The following is a 20,769-nucleotide window of genomic DNA, read 5'->3' on the forward strand; positions in this document are numbered from 1 at the left end:
TATTAGTGACTCAGACAATTACATTTGAAAAATTTTCTATATCTCTAATTCAAAGAGAATAAAAATTGGTACTTACCCAACTGAGCTTGTTGTGGTTCTGCCAACTGAACAAGTGCATTATCTTTTTTGTTAAATAGAATCTTAACTCTTTGAACATCTCCATAAACACCTATGTAAATTAAGAATTAGCATATTTTTAAAATGCTTTCAGTTTATAAAAACCTATGCAGATTCCTTAGCTCTGAATTATTTTGTAATGAAACATGGCATTCATAAGATTAACAACCAGGAATGACGTTAAAATAAGGAAGAATGAATAATGAATGAAATGTAAAGTATAATACAGAGCACAAGGACTTCTGCAAGTTTATACAGAAAGAGCATTAAGCCACATAAAATAGGTTTTGTAAGAGGGGATTACTTATAAGCACTCTGTATGCCACATCAAAGGATAAATTTCAATTGGATAAATTTCAATTGATGTCTAATATTTAAAGATACAATCAAGTTTTATTTTATCTGTTGATTATCATAAAATTATGCTATTTAAGATAAAATGCTGACAATTTAAATTTTGTGGCAGAGAGAGTTTAAGGCCTATTAAATATGCAGTTTACACTGAAGGCTTTTTAGATAGTGTGCATCATTTCAAACAGGGTTAAATAGATTTAAAAAAAAAAGGAAAATAATAAAAAAAAGAGAGAGAAAGTGCTTTATAAAAACATACCAAAAAGGGTAAAGAGAGCATCGGGCGTGACCATCTACAGTTCAGAGCAACAGATGTGGAGCAGAGCAGAAGGGCGGAAGGGGTTCAGTAACCCGAGCGAACGGAATAAAGAAGTCCACATGGGGGGGAAAAAACACCAGCAGGCGAAGTGGGGGGAAAAAGAAAATCAGGATAAAATAAATTTAGTAAATGTATGGTAATTAGAAGAATACAAGATGAGTAAAATGCCAGTAATGCAGTTAGAAGCATAAAATTTAGATTTAAAGTGTTTAAAAAATATAAAAGTAAACATTCTGTTTACATGGATACATCATGATTGTCAGTGAAGCTTAAGAACATTAAGATATCTTTAAGATTTGCACTGCAATTTCTGACATTTTACTCTAAATACTGTTAATAATAATAGTATGCTGAAAGGAAAAAATGTGAGGTGAGAATTTAAAGAATATATGAAAATATGTAAAAATGAAATGAAATTACAGTTTAAAAAAAAAAAAAGCAGCAACAAGTAGACAGCAAAACAGAAATGAAAACACAGGCAATCTGAAATTAATCATTATGCTTTCTCTAAATTCACTAGTCATTTCTATAAGCTAACAAAAATAAAAATAACAAAGAAAAAAAAAAAGAAAATAATGCAAAATACAACAAAGTGAAATGAATACAGTAAGTATTATTATTTGATAAGCTTGAAAAAAGATCTATCATTCTGCATTTTCTTTCAGGTTTTTATAAGCATGCACACAAACACTTTAAAAGAGACTGTAGGGAGAAAGTAAGGAGTCTTTTAGAATAGGTTTTTTGATAAAGAAATTAAGGATGTTTATTAATTTATGGCTCTTTGCAGTTACTTTTAATAACAATGCCTTCATAGCACTAAAAGAGTGGTATTAAGAGTTGAGGATTTTCTATTACAAATTTGAGGGCAATGTTATTAAAAGAACATCTGATTCAAAAGGGAAATTTACACGACTTTGTGGCAATATCCTTCAGAGCTAAGGAATAGTACAAACCATTTGATTTACTTTGAAATTTATAATTCAGAAATATCTTTATATAATGAAGTGTTTGACAAGTCAAATTTAAAAAAAAAAAAAATATGAGAAAGGTGCTCCAATTTTAACATTACTTTATGCAATCAACTGCTTGAACACTGTTTAGTAAGCCAACAGGACCTTACCAATTGAAAGATGAAAACATCAGTCATCTCATTAGACATTCCAAGTGCTTTCTACGGCATGTGAATACCACACCCTACACATTTCTTCATTGTTACATAAACAACCTATATCATCATATTGTTATGTCACCACTGAAATTCTGAATTCAAAGTTAAAAAAAAAAAAAAAAAAAAAAAAAACTGCTTGCAAATTTCAGCATACATAATTCCAAACTACAACATTTTCACTAAAATGTAGAGGAGTAGTACCTATAGTGCTGTACTAAAGAAAGTGAGAAACTATCAGTTGGTGTTTACTCATTTCCATAATATTGTGATAATTAGCCAGATTTTAAAAAAGTGTACCATTCATCTTAATTTCCCATGTTCTCTTGAAAACATGCATATTTTTATTAAATATTTTCTGTTGATCTGATATTTGAAGGCTGTAACTTGTTAAGCTAACAGTGGACATAATATACAAACCAAAATAATTGAAGTCAAACTCTCCACATATATATATATAGCCTACTACAGTCTTCCTCTCAGAAAGATTGTTGTTATTTAGTTTTTAGGAGCATTAGCAACTAAGGCCATATTACTCTGGGGATATGCAGTGGTCATTCCCTGACCTTTCCGCATCCTCCGTATTTGGTGGGCACGGGTTCGAACCCCGGTCTAATCAAGAAGTATGTGCTACGCCCTGCCACTCCTGCCCACCTAGCTACGGAAGCACCTCCTCAGAAGGAGAGGCTAGCTGTGATTAGCATTCATTCCTCTGGCAATGGATTGGTTTATCAAATTATAGGGTGGTTAATTTTTGAAGATGTGTTAGTTTCCCCATGGGCATCTATTCAAACCTTTTGTTGTCGTTTTTATTCCATTCAACATCATTTCTTCCTCACTATTGTAAGGGTTGTTTATTGAAAATTTACCATTAACTATACAAGTCCGTGAGAAACCACCACACCTTCAAACTTTACCTATTAAACTAGTGTATAATGAACTCTTCTGCAAGAGCAATGCTAATCGTATTGCGTGTTTTCTTCTTAGAAAACTATTCAAATCTGCCTATCTGATATGAATCTGAATAACAGTTTTAAAATTGTGAAAGTTTATACAGTATAATGATGATAACAGGTTACAAAACATACAAAAGTAAAGTAAAAAGTTTCTCTGATCTAGCTAATAACTTAATTTAATATTAAATTATTTATAAACTAAATGATAGTCATGTATTTCAAGCTCCAAGATGGCCATTCTGGAGCTTGAAATACATGACCAAATTACAAGTGAAAGGCCAGTCCAGCTTGCAGTCTTTTCACAATTTAATACATTTTAACACAATCCGGTTGGAAATGTTTTTATCTGTGGCCACGGCAACCTTAAGAGACAGTTGATAACAGGACATCATAGGGTTCGTCTTACTGTTGATATACACTGTTCTGGTTAACATAGACCTCGGCTGACCTTGCCCAGCTCTACTTATAATGGTTCCTTGTCTCCTGAAACTGCTTCCACAGTGCCAAGATTACACTGTGTGACTCATTAAGCCAATGTGCCACCTCCACCTGCAACTGTCTAAATGACAATGACTTGCCATCCTGAGCAATGGAGATGTGCCTATCTGACTGAGTAAGCCATATAACAGGAATGAAGTGATGTGATCACAACCCTTTTTCTTTCTTTTTTTTTTTTTTTTTTTTTTTATAGACGAATGATTTGCATGCCAGAATGCCTGTTATATCAACATACACTTTTGATGACACTGTTCACAATAAAATATTCAAGAAAACCATTTTATTCTTGTTAATTTATCAAGCAGTTAGTATTAAATAAATAACAAAAATTAAAAAAGTTATGTTTCCCAATGTAGCAGCCCAATGAACCAATCAAATCATAAGTGTTTTGACATACACACACTCTTCTGGTAAGCTTTTTTTTTCTCTCCCTTCTTATATTTCCATTTACATTAAAACAATCCTTTGGTAAAAGAAGCAAATACTCAGAAAGGAAAGCCAACTTTTTTTTTTATTTACTAAGTCAAGTAATACAATCATTACTAGGAAATTGGTCACAAAGTGGCTCCACCCTTGCATCCATATAGCAGGGCTAGAAACCTGAGAGGAAAAGCTGCTTACAGAACGAAAAGGGGCAGACAAAGAAAGACATGGTTTCCATAAACCATAAACATTTAGTACAAACCTGCCAGAAGAATGATAGCATTGTCTATTCCTCCTATTGCACCTTTCCTTTTAATTACTTGCATAATTATTAATTGCCCCCGAAATTAGCAAGGACAGTTGCACGATATGTGCACATTTGTTGTGAAAGTGGGCAGTTGGAATCAATTCAAGGAAGAAATATACATTATTAGAGGACCAACAGGTGATGCAGGAGAGGTTTTTTTTTTTTTTTTTTTTTGTTTTTGTGCTTATGCTCTGCAAAGCTTGCTTTCTTGAATCAAATGCAACTAAAAGTAAGGAGCCTAAAGTCAAGACTTGCCAGTAGAAGCAGTTGAATGAAGATAATTAGAAAAATTACAGAAAAGCAAAAACATTTGGAACACCAATAGCCATCATCACACAACCCATTTTACTCTAAACACCTCAAAAGAAGTCATCACAGACCTTCTTGACATCACTGATGAACAGATTCAAAAAGAAATGGAAAACCAAGGGAAACTTATTCAGGAAAAGGAAATCCCAATCAAGAGAGACTGTGACAATGAGGAACATTATTCTTACTTTCACATCACACCTCCAACAGCTGTTAAAACTGTTCTTAAACTGCAAAACCATACCTTATATTCCAGTGTGCTGTTTTAAATTTCAGGCACTTCCAAGATGCATGCAGAGGAATAACAATATGCCAACATGTGAATCTCAAGACCACTGAAACAAGACAACACAGCTGAAAACCCAAAATCCCCATCTGCAAGGAGGTATTTTGAGTGTTAACCACCTTTCGGAGGAGTGCAAGCAGTGGAGAAAAAAGAAAAGAAAATACAATGACATAAAAGAGAAAATAATGAGGCATATTAAAAGAGCAAAAAAAAAGTGACAATTCTGCCAAATTCACTCGCCACTTCCAACGTAAAAGCAGGAAAATCGAAAACAGGCAATAAATATGTTTATCAATTCCATTAAAATCAGGTCCCAGCAAACAAAGTACGGCAAAATATAGAAAAGGAAAACATTAATATAAATGAGATCGGATGGAGATTGAATAAGAGAATCAGTCATATGACAACTTCAAGAAATCAGTGCTGAAGAAAGGACAGATTGTTGGGGGTTATATTTACCAAGAGAGGAAAAACCAAAGGAAACCAATGAAAACAGAGTAATGCAAAACAAAAATTAATGGACATATTTTTATAGTAAAACTGCAGAGGCCTCCAATACAACTAAAACCATAAGAGTAGGAGTGTGTTATAGGCCTAATGACTCGAATGAGTACAAAGGACAATTGTACAGAGAAATAGAGTGGGCTAGTAAATCAGAATGTCTTATAATGGGGGATTTTAACTTCCCAGATATTGACTGGAACTTGTGAGTTGGTCACTCACACACTAGTCAGACTTGTGGATTTATTGGATGATTGATTTCTGCAGCAGCATGTTCGAGAGGCAACCAGAGAAAGTAATACTCTTGATCTGGTTATCAGCAGTGATCATTCGTGTATTAAGAATTTGCAGATAAAGGAACCAACTAGGTGGCAGTGATCACAGTGTACTGATGTGGGATTTACTTAAAGATTTAATTACCATCAGGGGTAAAGGAAAGGGTTTTTGCTTCCGTAAAGGTGAGTACAGTGGTCTCCGACAGTTTTTAAATTCTGTACAGTGGGATCAACTGGCGATGTTACCAACAGTAAATTCTAAGTGGGAAGCATTCAAGGAATTGATCGTGGATGCTACTAAAAGTTTCATACCTATTAAGAAATATTGTTCAAGGTTTAGGCCTAAATGGTTATCTAATGAACTAATGAGACTCTTAACAGAGAAGAAAAATGCATGGGATGCATATAAATTATCAAACAACTCAGAAGCCTATGGAAAATATAAGCTAGTCTGTAATCAGCTCACAAAGGAGATCAGGCAGGCGAAGGCAGATTACGAGAAATCCTTGGCAAAAGGTGCTAAGAAAAACAGCAAGGATTTCTTTACTTATATAAACTCTAAAAGGAAGGGGATGAATCTGATTTGTCCACTTGACATCGATGATTCGACTGTTGATGATCCTGCTCAGATAGCAAACAAACTGAATGAGTATTTTGCATCTACGTTCACACATGACGAATTATCAAGGTTTGAAAATGGCAGAAGGTTATCAAATTGTAGCAGGATACTTAATGATTTTCTAATAACTAAAAGCAAAGTGGAGGAGAAATTGTTGAAGTTAAACATAAGAAAAGCACCTGGGGTGGATGGGATCTATCCAGTTATATTAAAGGAGGCGGCAAAGCAACTAAGCAAACCCTTAGCCATAATTATGAGAGCATCCTTGGACTCAGGGGAGATTCCCACCAACTGGAGATGTGCAAATGTATCCCCAATTCACATAGGGGGATCGAAGGGTGACATGAGTAATTACAGACCAGTTAGTTTAACTTCTGTTCCGGGTAAAATAATGGAGTCACTGGTTAAAGATGCATTGCAGGATCATCTAGACAAGACTGCGGCAATAATTCAGAAACAGCATGGGTTTGTTAAGGGAAAGTCTTGTCTGACAAATTTGATAGGATATTATGATGTGGTTAGAAAGGAACTGGATGCAAAAAATAATTTTGATATCATATATTTGGATTTCAGGAAAGCTTTTGACACTGTTGCGCATGGAAGACTATTGTACAAATTGGAGCAGAATGGTATTAAGGGTAAGTTGCTACAATGGATAAAAGGATGGCTAAGTGGGAGAAGACAGAGTGTGGCAATCAATGGGTGCTGCTCTTCATGGACTAATGTTATTAGTGGAGTCCCACAGGGTTGAGTGTTGGGTCCACTGTTGTTTTCTATATTTATCAATGATATTGATGAAGGTATATCAGGCTTAATGTTGAAGTTTGCATATGATACAAAGGTTGGCAGGGTTATTAATGACAGTAATGGCAGTGTGCTACTGCAACAGGATCTAGATAATTTGGGCAGATGGGCTAACAAGTGGCAACTGAAGTTTAACCTTGGCAAATGCAAAGTACTGCATATGGGTAGAAGTAACCCCAGAGAAACGTACCAACTGTGTGGTACTACACTTAAGGTGGTAGAAAATGAAAAAGACCTAGGAGTAATTGTGCAGTCAGATATGAAGTTTTCTGAGCAATGCAGACAGGCTGCCAGGGCAGGTCATGGGGTTTTGTCAATGATATATAGGAATTTCGCTAGCAGGGAGAAGGAGGTGATTGTCCCTCTGTATAAGGTAATGGTCAGGCCACGCCTTGAGTACTGCGTACAGGTCTGGAGGCCTCATTTTAGGAAGGATGTAGATTTACTTGAGCGGGTACAGAGAAGGGCAACAAGATTGGTGAGGGGAATGAAGGGATCCTCTTACCAAGAGAGGCTAAGTTCTGCAAATTGCAGTGGCTGGAGACTAGGCATCTGCACGGTGATCTGATTGAGGTATATAAGGCCTTGAATGGGTTGAGCACGCTGAATTCTGATGGGATCCTTCCACTTGTTCAGATTACGAACCTAAGGGGGCATAAATTCAAATTAAGAAAAGACAGATGTAGAATAGATGTGCGGAAATTTGCCTTTAGCCAGTGGGTGGTTAATTGCTGGAACAAACTTCCATCTGTCATCGTGGAAGTAGACAGGTTAAATGAATTTAAGGAGGAACTGGACAGGCATTTGGAGGTAATGGTGTGATTTTTTTTTTTTTTTTTTTTGGCTGATGCTGCATAAGCTCATACACTTGCTTACTTGCATCATATGCCACTACTACTACCTTTAAACTCAGCATAATCCATTAACAGCACCAAAACAACAGGTATGAAAACAAGAAATGGTGATGCAGCCCAATTGCTTAAGTCTGTAACTGGTGTATGTGTTTGTGATTTGTCCATGAAATCCAAAGTCCGGGGAACCAACCTGTATATATTATTCTTCCTCGCTCATACTGAGTCATTTGTTTTTGTTCTGCTGATATATGACCAAGAAAATATTACAAATAATTTTTCAGAGCAAAATATACAAAGGCAGGCACTGAGAGAACTGTTTGAATTAAAATATAGATAACAATAATTGGAAGGAAATGGCACTCAGAAGTGGTCTTCATTCTACTAAAAAAAAATTATTCATGCCTTTTGTACTCATTGTAGTGTTTAAATAAAAAAAAATGCCATTAGGATGGCAAGTGTATTCATAATGGCCAATTATGAATACACTAAAATTAGAGCTGTCTGGCACCTATATATCCAGAAAGTTGAAGTAAACAGCACATTTTAAAAATATACATATCGAAATGTATAATATACATATTAAAAATATATACTGTATTGAAAAAGAGAATTGCGCCACTTAGTGGCAGAGACAAATAATTAAAGAATAAAAAGAGCATTTAAATAAAAATGTTTTGCAGAACAATAATTTATATTAAATTGGGAAATACTCTATTTACAGTAATTAAAAAGTGACCATTGAGGAATGACTTCTACCCAGATGCTCCCATTAAGGTATTGGAAATTTTATCATCATATTCATCACTGTCTATTTGTTACAATATACAAAAAACCATATTATACTTATCATGAAGCATGACCTTGGCTTTTTAACAATTTATGACAAAACTCAATTTAAGTTTTCAGTGATAAGAAGAAAAGTCTGAAAAGAAGCTTAAGATTATATTAAAGAAAATAAAACTTCACATTACATCATTCCCTCGGATAGCACGGCATCCATAAGTGTAATGCTCATGTCACAGTAAGCTCTCAATCCCTACAGATGCAAAATAACTAGGCTTGTACTGCCACATCTTAATTTCCAAAACACTGAGAGGTATGTAATGTGCATCATATACCCATATGTACAACTTTTCAGAGAATCCACATTAACTTCCAAATTCAGAGTATTTTTTAAGAATCTCGTTAACTTCTTTATCCAGTAATCACTTTCTTTATTTGACTATCAACCAGCAATCCAGAATAGTCATTTGTCTTTTGTAGCAAATTTTTACTCATTTAATCTTGAGTAATGAATAATCTACAATTTAATTTTGCAAACATTTATGAATAATAAATATTTAAACATCATAAGAGATGAGATTTAGGAAAGGAATGTTATCACTTGCAATCCCGAATACTCATTTGTTCTTTGTAGTGAATTATAACTCATTTAATCCTGAGTAATGAATTATCTACAATTGAAATTTGTAGATTTTTTCATCACTTCTTTGTCATCTCTTATTACGTATAAATATTTCTACATAATAAAAGTTGATATTTCAGAAAGGAAAGTTAACTTGTGTACAAATCATTTCTGTACAATTTTATTGTACATGTTTTTGTTACACTCATCTACCTTTACCAGTTATGTGAAAATTCCAGTTGTAAATACGACATGTGGAACCGAGTAATCCCTGCAATACCACAGTCAATTGCTGCAAAACACATTCAGCACTGTGGGGGGGGGGTTCTTAATTTGCCCAATCCTTCTAATAATTTGTCCAAACTTCCACAACTAAAGATATGACTACAACTAGATTCACAGATCCTCGGTCTTTCTTGGTATAATCCTTTTGTGGGCCCAACTAATCTTGTTACTCTTCTCTACACCCTTTCAATAGATCTATATCCTTCCAAAAATGAGGTTGCCACCCCCACACAAAATAAATGGCAATTTAATTAACATCTGAAATTATATCTCGATTTTGTTTTCAGTTGTAAGTACAAGCAGCAAACTGTTATCTCTGATTTCTACAGGATAATCTATGGCACTGGGTGCATCCTTTATCATGTTCATAGCTGCCAACTTTTGAAAATTTTAAGATCAAGTTAGAAGAAAACAGAATTTTTGACCAAAATAGCATTTTGCTAAACAAAAGTATTTCTTATAAAAAGAGGTAGGATCTGTTTTTTTTTTATTATTACTATTAAATTCATAATGCACTAAAACAATATACAGATTTCCTATTAAAAAACACCCATAGAATGAGTATTGTTTGATGTGAAAACAATAGATGTACTACTAGTATGTATACTGATCTATTATGTATACTCTAAGATTAATAAATTCACTCCCCTCCATTTCTTTAAGAGAACAGTATGCTCCAACTCACAACCTACACCAATCCAGTTGAATGATCGTGATTTATGTATCTCCTGCCACTTTTTTTTTTACCACTTCTTTTCTGAGGGGGTGAAGATTTTTATTTTCAGAAAAAGTCTTTTTTTTAAACCACTGCACTAAAATAAAATTCACTGGCAACATACACATTCTATAAGAAAATGTATATCTACAGCATATTTTCTTATAAAATGTGTTCACTTTTTACCACTTCTTTTCTAAGGGGGTGAAGATTTTTATTTTCAGAAAAAAAGTCTTTTTTTAAACCACTGCACTAAAATATAATTCACTGGCAACATACACATTCTGTAAGAGAATGTATATCTACAGCATATTTTCTTATAAAATGTGTTTACTTTTTTTTTTTTTTTTTTTTACCACTTCTTTTCTGGGGGGGGGGGTGACGATTTTTATTTTCAGAAAAAGTCTTTTTTAAACCACTGCACTAAAATATAATTCACTGGCAACATACACATTCTATAAGAAAATATATCTACAGCACATTTGCTTATAAAATGTGTTCAGAAAAGCTGTTGTTTAGCAGTACATATGCTTTCAAAGTGAGCTAAACTAGGACTTTTTTAATGCAGATATCTGTTTGAATTATCTGTTTGACATGAACATATTATAAATGCTTCAAATATTAAGCACTGTTGAAAACCGCACCCTCCTCAGAACTGTGGCAATTTTTTAAATCTTTCGTTGACAGGAGCTTACACAATGAACGAGAGAAAAACTATATACTAGCAAACTATTACAACTAAAAAAATCAGGTTGCAAAATGGTTGTGGACAGATGTGCAGCAGTTTGACCTCAGCCAGCAGGGGACTGATTGTTGGAAAATACAAACTTCCATCTATTGTTGTTGTTCAAGTGGGTGGTCTGAATGAATTCAAGGAAGAAAAAAGCAAAATTCTTGGAGGGGCATGCATGGGTGATGTAGTTTTTTTTGCTGATGCTTTATTAATACTAAAGGGAAAAGGATTTTCATGGGACTATTTTTCATTATTTAGTTATTTCAATAGTTTTTAATATATATATATATATATTTTTTTTTATTTTTGTTATTTGGTTTTTAGGAGCATTAGCAACTAAGGCCACATTGCTCCAGGGATATGCGGTGGTCATTTCCTGACCTTTCCACATCCTCCGTATTTGGTGGTCACGGGCTCGAACCCCGGTCTAATCAAGAAGCGTGTGTTACGCACTGCTGCTCCTGCCTGCCTGCCTGGCTACGGAGGCGCCCTTAATATATCTTTCTCATTCCCAAAATTTGAAGTTAAAAAAACTGAAAATTTATTCCTATCCAATAGCTATTATGGTCTTAAAATGACAGCAGAACGAACTTCTGCCTTCACTAACTTCACTACTGCACCACTACTAAACAAATCAAATTGCTATTTTGTTTCATCAGCCATTTATTTGAAAGGGCTAGTAAAATTCTGACACTGCTGTTTTGTTATTTGGTTTTTAGGAGCATTAGCAACTAAGGCCATATTGCTCCGGGATATGCAGTGGTCATTCCATGACTTTTCCGCATCCTCCGTATTTGGTGGTGACGGGCTCGAACCCCGGTCTAATCAAGAAGTGTGTGCTACGCACTGCTCCTCCTTCCCACCTGGCTACAGAGGCGCCTGACACTGTCTGCAATAGTACTACAAAACACCTTGTTTAACAAAATAATTTTAGAGTAGTGAAAAGGTTTGTTTAATAATTACAGCAGTAATATAAAACAACACAATCTAAATGCTTCAACTTCAAAAAGAAAAATTAAGGAATTAATTTTGATTTCTTTTTAATCATATTTAAATAAAGAATAAATTAAATTTCACAAACCTGTTCATTAAGGTTGCTAACAAGTAGAACACAGCTCATGAACTGATTGCCGGGCAGTCTTATTCCTGCGACTCCAAGGGCTGCTGCAGTGTTGGCTGCTGGAGAAAGGGCAAACCCTCCTAGAGGCAAAGCTAGGAATGGGCAATAAATTTTATAACAGTTCTTTACCTATACTTTACTTAATAGTGTAAAATTAAAATTACTTAAGCTTCCTGTCCAAACTAATCTTAGACTGGAATTCCAAGGTTGAGATCCTGCTCACTGGTCCCTTATGATAGTCAATAACTCAGCCCAATCCCTGTTTTGCTTGTTTGACTTGTACTGTCTTCCTCTCGATGTAGGAAAGTATGCAGCAACAAAAGGAAGCTACATGGTAGGATGGGTGCAGTTGAATAATGGTAAAAGATTGTCTGGTACTGATTCTGTCTACTAGTTTTATAATTTTAATTAAATCTCAAAATGTCTTGAGTATGCAAACTGTCTCCTTTCTCTTCTGTTGTTCTTTTTTTTTTATTTATTTATTTTTTTAATATTAAATTCACTGTCATAACTGACCATTTCTCTTGCAACTTCTTTAACAATAACACAAAATGATCCCCATAAAAAAATAAAACATATATACAAGTCTAAATATTCATTATTCTTTAATGAAACCACCGAAGCAAAAGAAAAAAATAAATAAATACGAACTTATAAAGCTAAAACCTCTTAGATATCTATTAGTATTTATCTACACTGCAACCATTATACCAACAAAAAAAAAAGAAAAGAAAAAAAGGCTTTTAATACAGACTGCACACTCATAAGGAATGTGGACGTGGGCCTCTTAAATTTTTCAAGAGTGAAATGAATATTATGTTGTTTGTTTATTTGGTTTTTAGGAGCAATAGCAACTAAGGCCATATTGCACCGGGGATATGCGGTGGTCATTCCCTAACTTTTCCGCATCCTCCACATTTAGTGGTCACAGGCTCGAACCCCGGTCTAATCAAGAAGCATGTGCTATGCACTGCTGCTCCTGCACACCTGTCTACGGAGGCAGCCGAATGAATATTATAGAAAATTATTGCAATAAATTATGGATATAGTGATACCTAACAAAAAACTAGTTCAAAGCTTGGTGCATTAGTAGGTTCAGCGATAACTATGATTAAGGTGGCAACTTCCTAAAAAAAAAAACTATAAAAAATGCATATACACACTGCATTAATATAATGAGGCATAACTTAATAGTAACTTCATTATATTTCAAGGAGTTTCTGGTCTACAATAGATTTTGCCCTTTGAATATAGAATAAACTTGATGATACTACATTACAAACATTTATATGCTTGCTACCAAAGTCACCAAAATTTGAAGAACATTAAAATGTTTTTTTTTTTTTATCCATTTAAGTTTATTAGTTTTGGCAGCAGGTTGTTTGCTAGAACTTAAAAAAAAAAAAAAAAAACCTAGAATCATGAACCATAATAGTCGAAATTTATTGCTTTATGACTATAATGTTCCATCGCCCCGAAAGGTCATGTTTGTTTATATTTTTGTATCTTAACTTATAAATTTATTAGTTTTCAGAGGAAGCAATAAACTTCATAAACTAATTTAAGTTAAAAATTTAGAGTAATAGCCTAGAGAAGTACTCTACAAAATTATATGCTGCAGTGTCATAGCCTAGGCACGCATGCAGATATGCTGCAGTGCCAAGTATACTGTCTCAAATGCACGTGCCAATAGCTCTCCTCAGGCCGTCAGTGGCAACAAGCAACAGTGTTCCATCCTGACAAGACAAGGTGATAGATTTTCAAACTGATCATTTCACAACTTATTTTTTACCCCTTTAAATATGAAACGATGAGTCAAAAAAGGAAAACTAATGAAAGTGGTGAGGCTACTAAACGTAAATGGCTTACATTAGAAAAAAAATTTGATATCTAGTGTCATGAAGATGCTGCATTGTATGCTAAAATCGTGTGGAAAATGGAAGGAATGAAGCATCAGTGTGAACGATTATCTGAAAGAAGGATCCGGATAAAGATCGGGGAATTTCTACAGTATCTTACATGATGACAGTGATAACTAAGAAAAGAAGTTCACTATTGATTAATATGGAATGTCTTTTATTAATATGGATAGAAGATTGTAATCAAAAGAGAATTCTTTTGAGTCAAAACATCATTCAAGCGAAAGCCATGAGCCTCTATAACACGCTAAAGGAAAAAGAAGAGCAGGAGACTAAAGAAATATTTACAGCCAGTTGTGTTTGGTGTTTCCGATTTAAAAACTGTTGGGCTTTGTAATGTTCGTATCTCAGGTGAAAGTGCAAATAAATTCGCTGCTGGAATATTTCCCAGTGAATTAAAAGACATCATTGAACAAGGTGGCTACAAGGACGAACAAATTTTCAATGTCGATGAAACTGGATTGTTCTGGGGGAAAATGGCCTCGCGAACTGTTTTAGCTGAAAATGAAAAGGCCCAACCTTGATATAAAGCATCAAAAGATTAACACTGTTGTTGGGTAGATACTCATCTGGGGATTTTAAACTGAAGCCTCTACTCGTGTTCAGAGCAGAAAACCCAAGAGCTCTAAAGGGCTGCGTAAAAAGCATATTGCCCGTAATTTGGCGATCCAATAAGAAAGCATGGATTACAAGAGAATTGTTTACAGAATGGTTCACAAATTATTTTTGTCCAACGGTTGAACATTACTGCAAAGATAAGGAATGGAGTTCAAAATTTTGATGCTTTTAGACAATCCACCCGAAATTTCTGATCTCAACAAAAAAAAAATATGCTTTCTCCCACCTAACAATGTCTCTCTTACAACCCATGGATCAAGGCACAATTTCCACATTCAAGGCATATTATCTACAGCAAACTTTTCTCCAAGAATTGAACCTTCAACAGGAGTGGGATCATCATCTTTACAAACATTTTGGAAAAATTATAATATCAGGAATGATATTATAATTTTTATTATAATATCATTCCTGATATTATAATTTTCAAAAACAAATCTGCATCTTGGCTAGAAATCACTAACAACATGCATTCTGTTTGACAGCACGTTTTGCTCCATTTGGCAAATGATTTTTCTGGTTTTGAATTGAAAGTTCAGACAGACAACAGCCAGACATTGTGAAGATCAGAAAAGACTTGGGGTTCGAAACTTTAGACACTGCCAATGTAATGACACATTGGCTCACATGCAAATGACTTGGATGATGCAACTCATTGAAATTGATGAGGAAACTGTATATGATGAAGAGGAAAACAATTCTGAAGGGGATAACACTGAAGCTGCATCAAAAGAATTTTCAAAATTTCTTTTGATGCAAAAGAATTTTCAAAATTTTTTTTCACCAAAGAAAAATTGGAAAGTTTTTCGGGGGGGTTGACGTGGCCTGCGAGGCAATTATGAATGGAGATCCAAATGTTGAGCATAGCATCAAGACAGGGCAAATTTTACAAGATGGGATTCGATGCTACAAAGACTTGTATGCTGAGAAAAGAAGAGACGACTTCACCAGACCTCATGATTGAAATACCTAAATAAACAAAGCTTTTTTCTCATATCTCATGATGTTACATTTTCATTAATAAAATTTTTCAAATATTTTTTATTTCAAATCCTTTTGACTATTAAGCGCAAATTGTTTATAGATTTATAATTTGTTTAGAGACTGTTTCTCTGCTACGCATTCAATTAAAATCCATTATAATTATACCTCAATCAGCAGTTTCACATAACATGGTACCAATTATCAGTGCTATGCAGGGTATTGCTGTACATACTAAATCTGCTATTAAAAAATATTGTTTTCTTCTATAGGGAAAAAAAAAAAGATGTAAACATGGTACACACAATTAAGAAATTTGCACTGTTATACAGGGTGTCCCATAATGAACTGCACTTTTGCTTTCTTTATAAGTTGAAAATGAATGGTGGGGAGAGCGCGCAGCTAGTCCCTATCATTCAACCAGTTTTCGGAAACGTAGTAGCAATGAATCGCTTCACGGGACCAGAGCACAATTTTTGTGTATGTTTACGTTTTACCAAAACAATAATTCGATCATTACCGTTAGATGTAAATTTTGTGATCACTACAATTTTCATGACATTAGTGAAAGTCCAAGTGTAAATCTGATCAAATCATGGGTTAGGAGATTCGAAGGAACCAGTTCGACAATAAATCAAAAAAATTTATAAATAAATAAATTTGCAAATCATGTGTTTCAATCGAAACTAATTTTAAAATTGATGCATTAATATTTTTAAATGGTTAACAATAATCAATTTAAGTTGCCTAAAATTATAATCTTCAATCTTCTCAAGTGTTTGGTTTTTTTTTTTTTTTTTTTTTTGTTCCTTTTTTTGTTCTGGCAAAGATATCTCATGTTTTACAGAAACAATGGTGTTCACAAATATATCACTTATTGATGGTACCACATGAAAGTACTAAACATACTAAAATTTTTCTTCAAGTATTTTGATCCACAAATTAATTTTTCTCCCCCCCCCACCTCAATTTTCTCATAACTATTAAATATTGTTCTGTCATCCCTAAGGGGGCAGAGGTTTAGCTCATTCAAAAGTTGCAATATATCTGCAAGGTAACATAATTTCATGTTCCAATCTGTCTTTGAAGAACTAAGCAAGGTTACAATTTTTATTTGATAAGAAGAAATTTATTACAAAAGTTCTCAGATTCTCTTTAATATCCAACCTTAAGGAATACAGCGAATTTCCTTATGGAGAAATAACATTGTGTACAAAACACATTTTATCACATAGGAATTGGAAATAGTCATGAATCAAGTGCTAGTCTTTATAAAATTTACTACTTTTACAGCAATTACAGAATGGTATTGAATGGTTACAGTGCTGCAGTCTCTGAATTGATTGTAACTATTAGAGGAACACTTCATCTAATTCAGCACTTTTTTTTACTTTCTAATGTTCCTAAGTGTATCATACAGTGTGTCATATATTTGGTACTATCTGTTGAATTCTGGCGACTAATCCTGCATGCTTACTTAGTCATGTTAGCTGTGTCATCAGTACAAATTAAAATGCAATATGACGTTTTTAAATAGAAATTGAAGAAATAATCTAACAACACTGAGAAAATTTCAGTACCACTTGCATTTTTCTCTGGTTCCAAGCAGTTTGTGAATTTTTCTCTAATTTCGTTGTTCCTATCTACATGTCAAATGTAGATTAGTAGAGCTTTATCAGCATCGGTCAACTCATTTAATTAAAGAACACAGATATTTGACTTTTTATTTTTATTAAAAGTTGTTGATGTATATTTTCACCCAATATTGCCATGCAATTTAAGAAATGATATTAAAAATGCTTTAAGAGCAAACTCATTTCCAGATTCTGTATTCTGAATCAGCATTTTCTGAGCTTTCAATTTGGCATTTACATTCTTTTCAGAAAATGAACAGCAAAAATTTTAAAATTTGGTTTTCATATTCTGATATTACTAGTGCTTTATTTCAAAATTACCTTTTTAATTTTGCAGGAGCTATAGCAACTATTAGCCAGAACCTCTGAAAAAATAATGCACTGCAGACATGAATCCAAAGTTTAAGTTTGGAGGGTCATATTTACAATGTTTTTCCTCTCCTTTTTTTTGTTCTGGCAAAGGTATCTCATGTTTTACAGAAACAATGGTGTTCACAAGTATATCACTTATTGACGGTACCACTTCCATGGTAGTATTTTCATTCAATTCTGATTTAAGAAAGAAATGTAACCTACTTTGCCAATTCATATCGTTGCAAAATATTATTTTAATAAATTTGTATAGGCCACACATGCAAGCACTGACTTGACCAACTTAATCATAGAAAACATGGAATGCACTAACTAAACGGCATACACATTCAAGTCTCTGAACACTTCCAAGAAGAAACACTTTATAACATTGAGTGAAACACTCAATGTTATAAATTTAAGTAAGCATTGCTGCCATGTGATGACTTTTGAATTAAATATTGGGCATTGCACTATTTGAAATTTTAAAGTAAAAATAATTTAACAATATTATTTCATTATTTAATGTACTCATTAAAATATATTCTTCAATAATTTATAATTATTCTTAGGTTAAAACATTGTTACAACATTTCCTCAGATCTCCGCTGAACCACTATGAGTTATTTGCACAACTTCAGGGTTCCACTGAATACAATTTAAGAAACACTGTTCTACGGGACTAGTCCTAAAGAACACTAAGCGAGACTCCTTTTTGGGAGCAATATTTCAATAATTTTCGATTCATTCTTATTGGTTTTCAGATGTTTACCGTTACCCCCCACCCCCTTGCACACCACTTTAGAGTTTGTGAAGCAATGGTTTATGTGTAAGTTAAACTGGCACATTTAATGTTCTATGCATGCTTGCTTTTTTTTTTTTTTTTTCTTAATCGTATTATAGAGTGAAAAATGTTGAAATGATTTTGTTAAACTAAACGTGTATTGAGGGTTACAAATAAAATAAATGTAGTATCAATATAGGCAATAGGATGTAGGTGCACACGCACTTTGAGTGGGCTGTTGTCCAAGCCTGCATGGTTGCTAAATATGTTTAATGATTGTATTCATTCATTGTTGAAATAATTAATGTAAACTCCTTTGACCTAGTGGATGTACTGGAGTATATTGGAGGCTTGAAGTGGTGGAACACATGTTTAGTCTCTAGAGCTAAGTTCCAGTCAACCATTCCCTATCTCTTCCATCATGCAGTATGATTGATGACTTTTGAGGTTATGATGAACGTCGTGGCGAGATCCAATATTCCTTACATTTCGAGGGTACAGCTCGAAAACGGTTCGCAGGCCGGCCGCTAGTTAGTACACCGGACTGAACCTATTTGTAACTCTCTAGGAAGCTTCCGGATCAGCTAGTGTATAATCTTGCTACCTCTACTCTGCCAGATAGTGACTGGAGGGAGTCTGAGTAGTGTGTATGCGGGGAGCATTGTCGAGGCCACGTTATGTCAAGGATCTGGGTATATTCTTACCACATGTACGCCATATCCAAAAATTTCATTACTTCATACAGCATGTCCCACCTACTTTTTCTTACTATTGAAAACACCATGAATTGTCAAACTAATAGAGCAAGCTTATCTACGAAAAGATCTAAACCTCCCAAGGACTTCCTAATTCATTTCACAAATATACGTGGTCTCAATTCTAATCTCAACGATGTCCATTTCCACTTGCAGTCTGCCAAACCCCATGTACTTTTTCTGACAGAATCTCAGTTATCGGTTGATTCATCTACTGCTCATCTCAGATGCCCAAATTATTCGCTGTATGATTCCTTTCGCCTCAAAGGTGGTACTTGTGCATATGTCCGTTCTGATATTCCCTGTCAGAGACTTGGCAATTTGGAATCTCCTCTCTTTGATCTTCTCTGGCTTAAAATCTCTCTACCTCATTGTGTAAAATTCATCTGTTGTCTCTACCGTTCTCCCAACTCCACTAATCACTTGGAGCTCTTTGACTTCCTCTCTTTGCAACTTGACTTTCTCCAGTCCAACTTTCCTAACAGTGAAGTAATTTTCCTTGGTGATTTTAATGTTCACAACTCCAGCTGGCTTCCATTTTCTAGTCACACCGACCCAGCAGGTTGAGATGCTGAGACTTTTGCAATTACTAATGACCTAGCACAGATTGTTCATTTACCTACAAGAATACCGGACAATCCTAATCATACATCCAATACGCTTGATCTTTTTCTCACAAACAACCCTTCTAAGTACATGGTTGAAGTGAGAGGTCTTTTAGGCACTTCAGATCACAACTTGGTGATTGTCTCTTCTCCAATGGAACCTTTATCTCATGGCTATTCCCAACCACGTGTTTTTTGGCATTTCATGAATGCAAAATGGGATGACCTGCGAGACTTCTTTTCTTCTTTTCCTTGATCGGATTACTGTTTCAAAACTTCTGATGTCAACGTTTGCTCAGATCGTGTCAGTGAAATTATTCTTGCAGGAATGGAATCCCTTATCCCACACTCCACTTTAAAATCTCGTCCTTTATCTAAACCTTGGTTTTCCAATAAATGTGCTAAGGCTGTTCAAGAGAAGAATGTTGCATATCGTAATTGGCTTGTTTCTAATTCTTCAGTTTCATTTTCTGCCTACACTAAAGCTCGCAACAGTTGTAAAGCAGTTATTGATCAGTCCAAACTAGAGTAGAAAACTTGCTTCTTGCCCTAATGGTAGCCGTGCATTCTGGTCTCTTGCCAAAGCTATTGGCCGCAACTTTTGCCCATCTTTGCTCCCACCTCTGTCCAAACCAGATGGTTCTGTTGCCACTTCAGCCATGGATAAAGCTGACCTGCTAGAATCCCATTTTTTCTTCCAGCTCATGTATTAATGATCTTGGTAAAACACCTCCCACCATTTCCAACACGCTCCATTCAATGCCTCCTGTGGTCTTCCGTCAAAAGGATATCAGAAGGATTTTAACGAATCTTGATGCTAAGAAAGCTCCAGGTCCTGATGGTATTTCTCCACTTGTTCTCAAAACCTGTGCTCCTGAACTTACTCCTATTCTTTGCCGCCTTTTTTCACTTTCTTATTCTAAAGGTGTTTTTCCTTCTGCTTGGAAATTTGCTCATATCCAGCCAGTTCCTAAAAAGGGTGACAAATCCCTCCCATCCAATTATCGTCCCATTGCAATTACTTCTACTCTTTCTAAAGTAATGGAGAAATCAATTAACCACCAACTCGTAAACTACCTA

The 20,769-nt window shown here is 34.6% G+C and overlaps 1 protein-coding gene across 1 annotated transcript in view; it reads right to left on the minus strand.

Moving 5' to 3' along the window:
* The window catches only part of heph (polypyrimidine tract-binding protein 1 heph), a 393,048-nt gene that overhangs the window by 66,284 nt on the left and 305,995 nt on the right, over positions 1-20,769 (minus strand). The window contains exons 11-13 of the mRNA XM_090383369.1: positions 12,004-12,134; positions 728-761; positions 77-169 (exon numbers count right to left, since the gene is read on the minus strand). Of these exons, the coding sequence (XP_090239495.1) occupies positions 77-169; positions 728-761; positions 12,004-12,134 (258 nt within the window). The remainder of the gene's footprint in view (positions 1-76; positions 170-727; positions 762-12,003; positions 12,135-20,769) is intronic.

The sequence above is a fragment of the Mastigoproctus giganteus genome, chromosome 10, assembly GCF_048544385.1.
Source record: "Mastigoproctus giganteus isolate SK-2022 chromosome 10, ASM4854438v1, whole genome shotgun sequence".
Classification (NCBI taxonomy): domain Eukaryota; kingdom Metazoa; phylum Arthropoda; class Arachnida; order Uropygi; family Thelyphonidae; genus Mastigoproctus; species Mastigoproctus giganteus.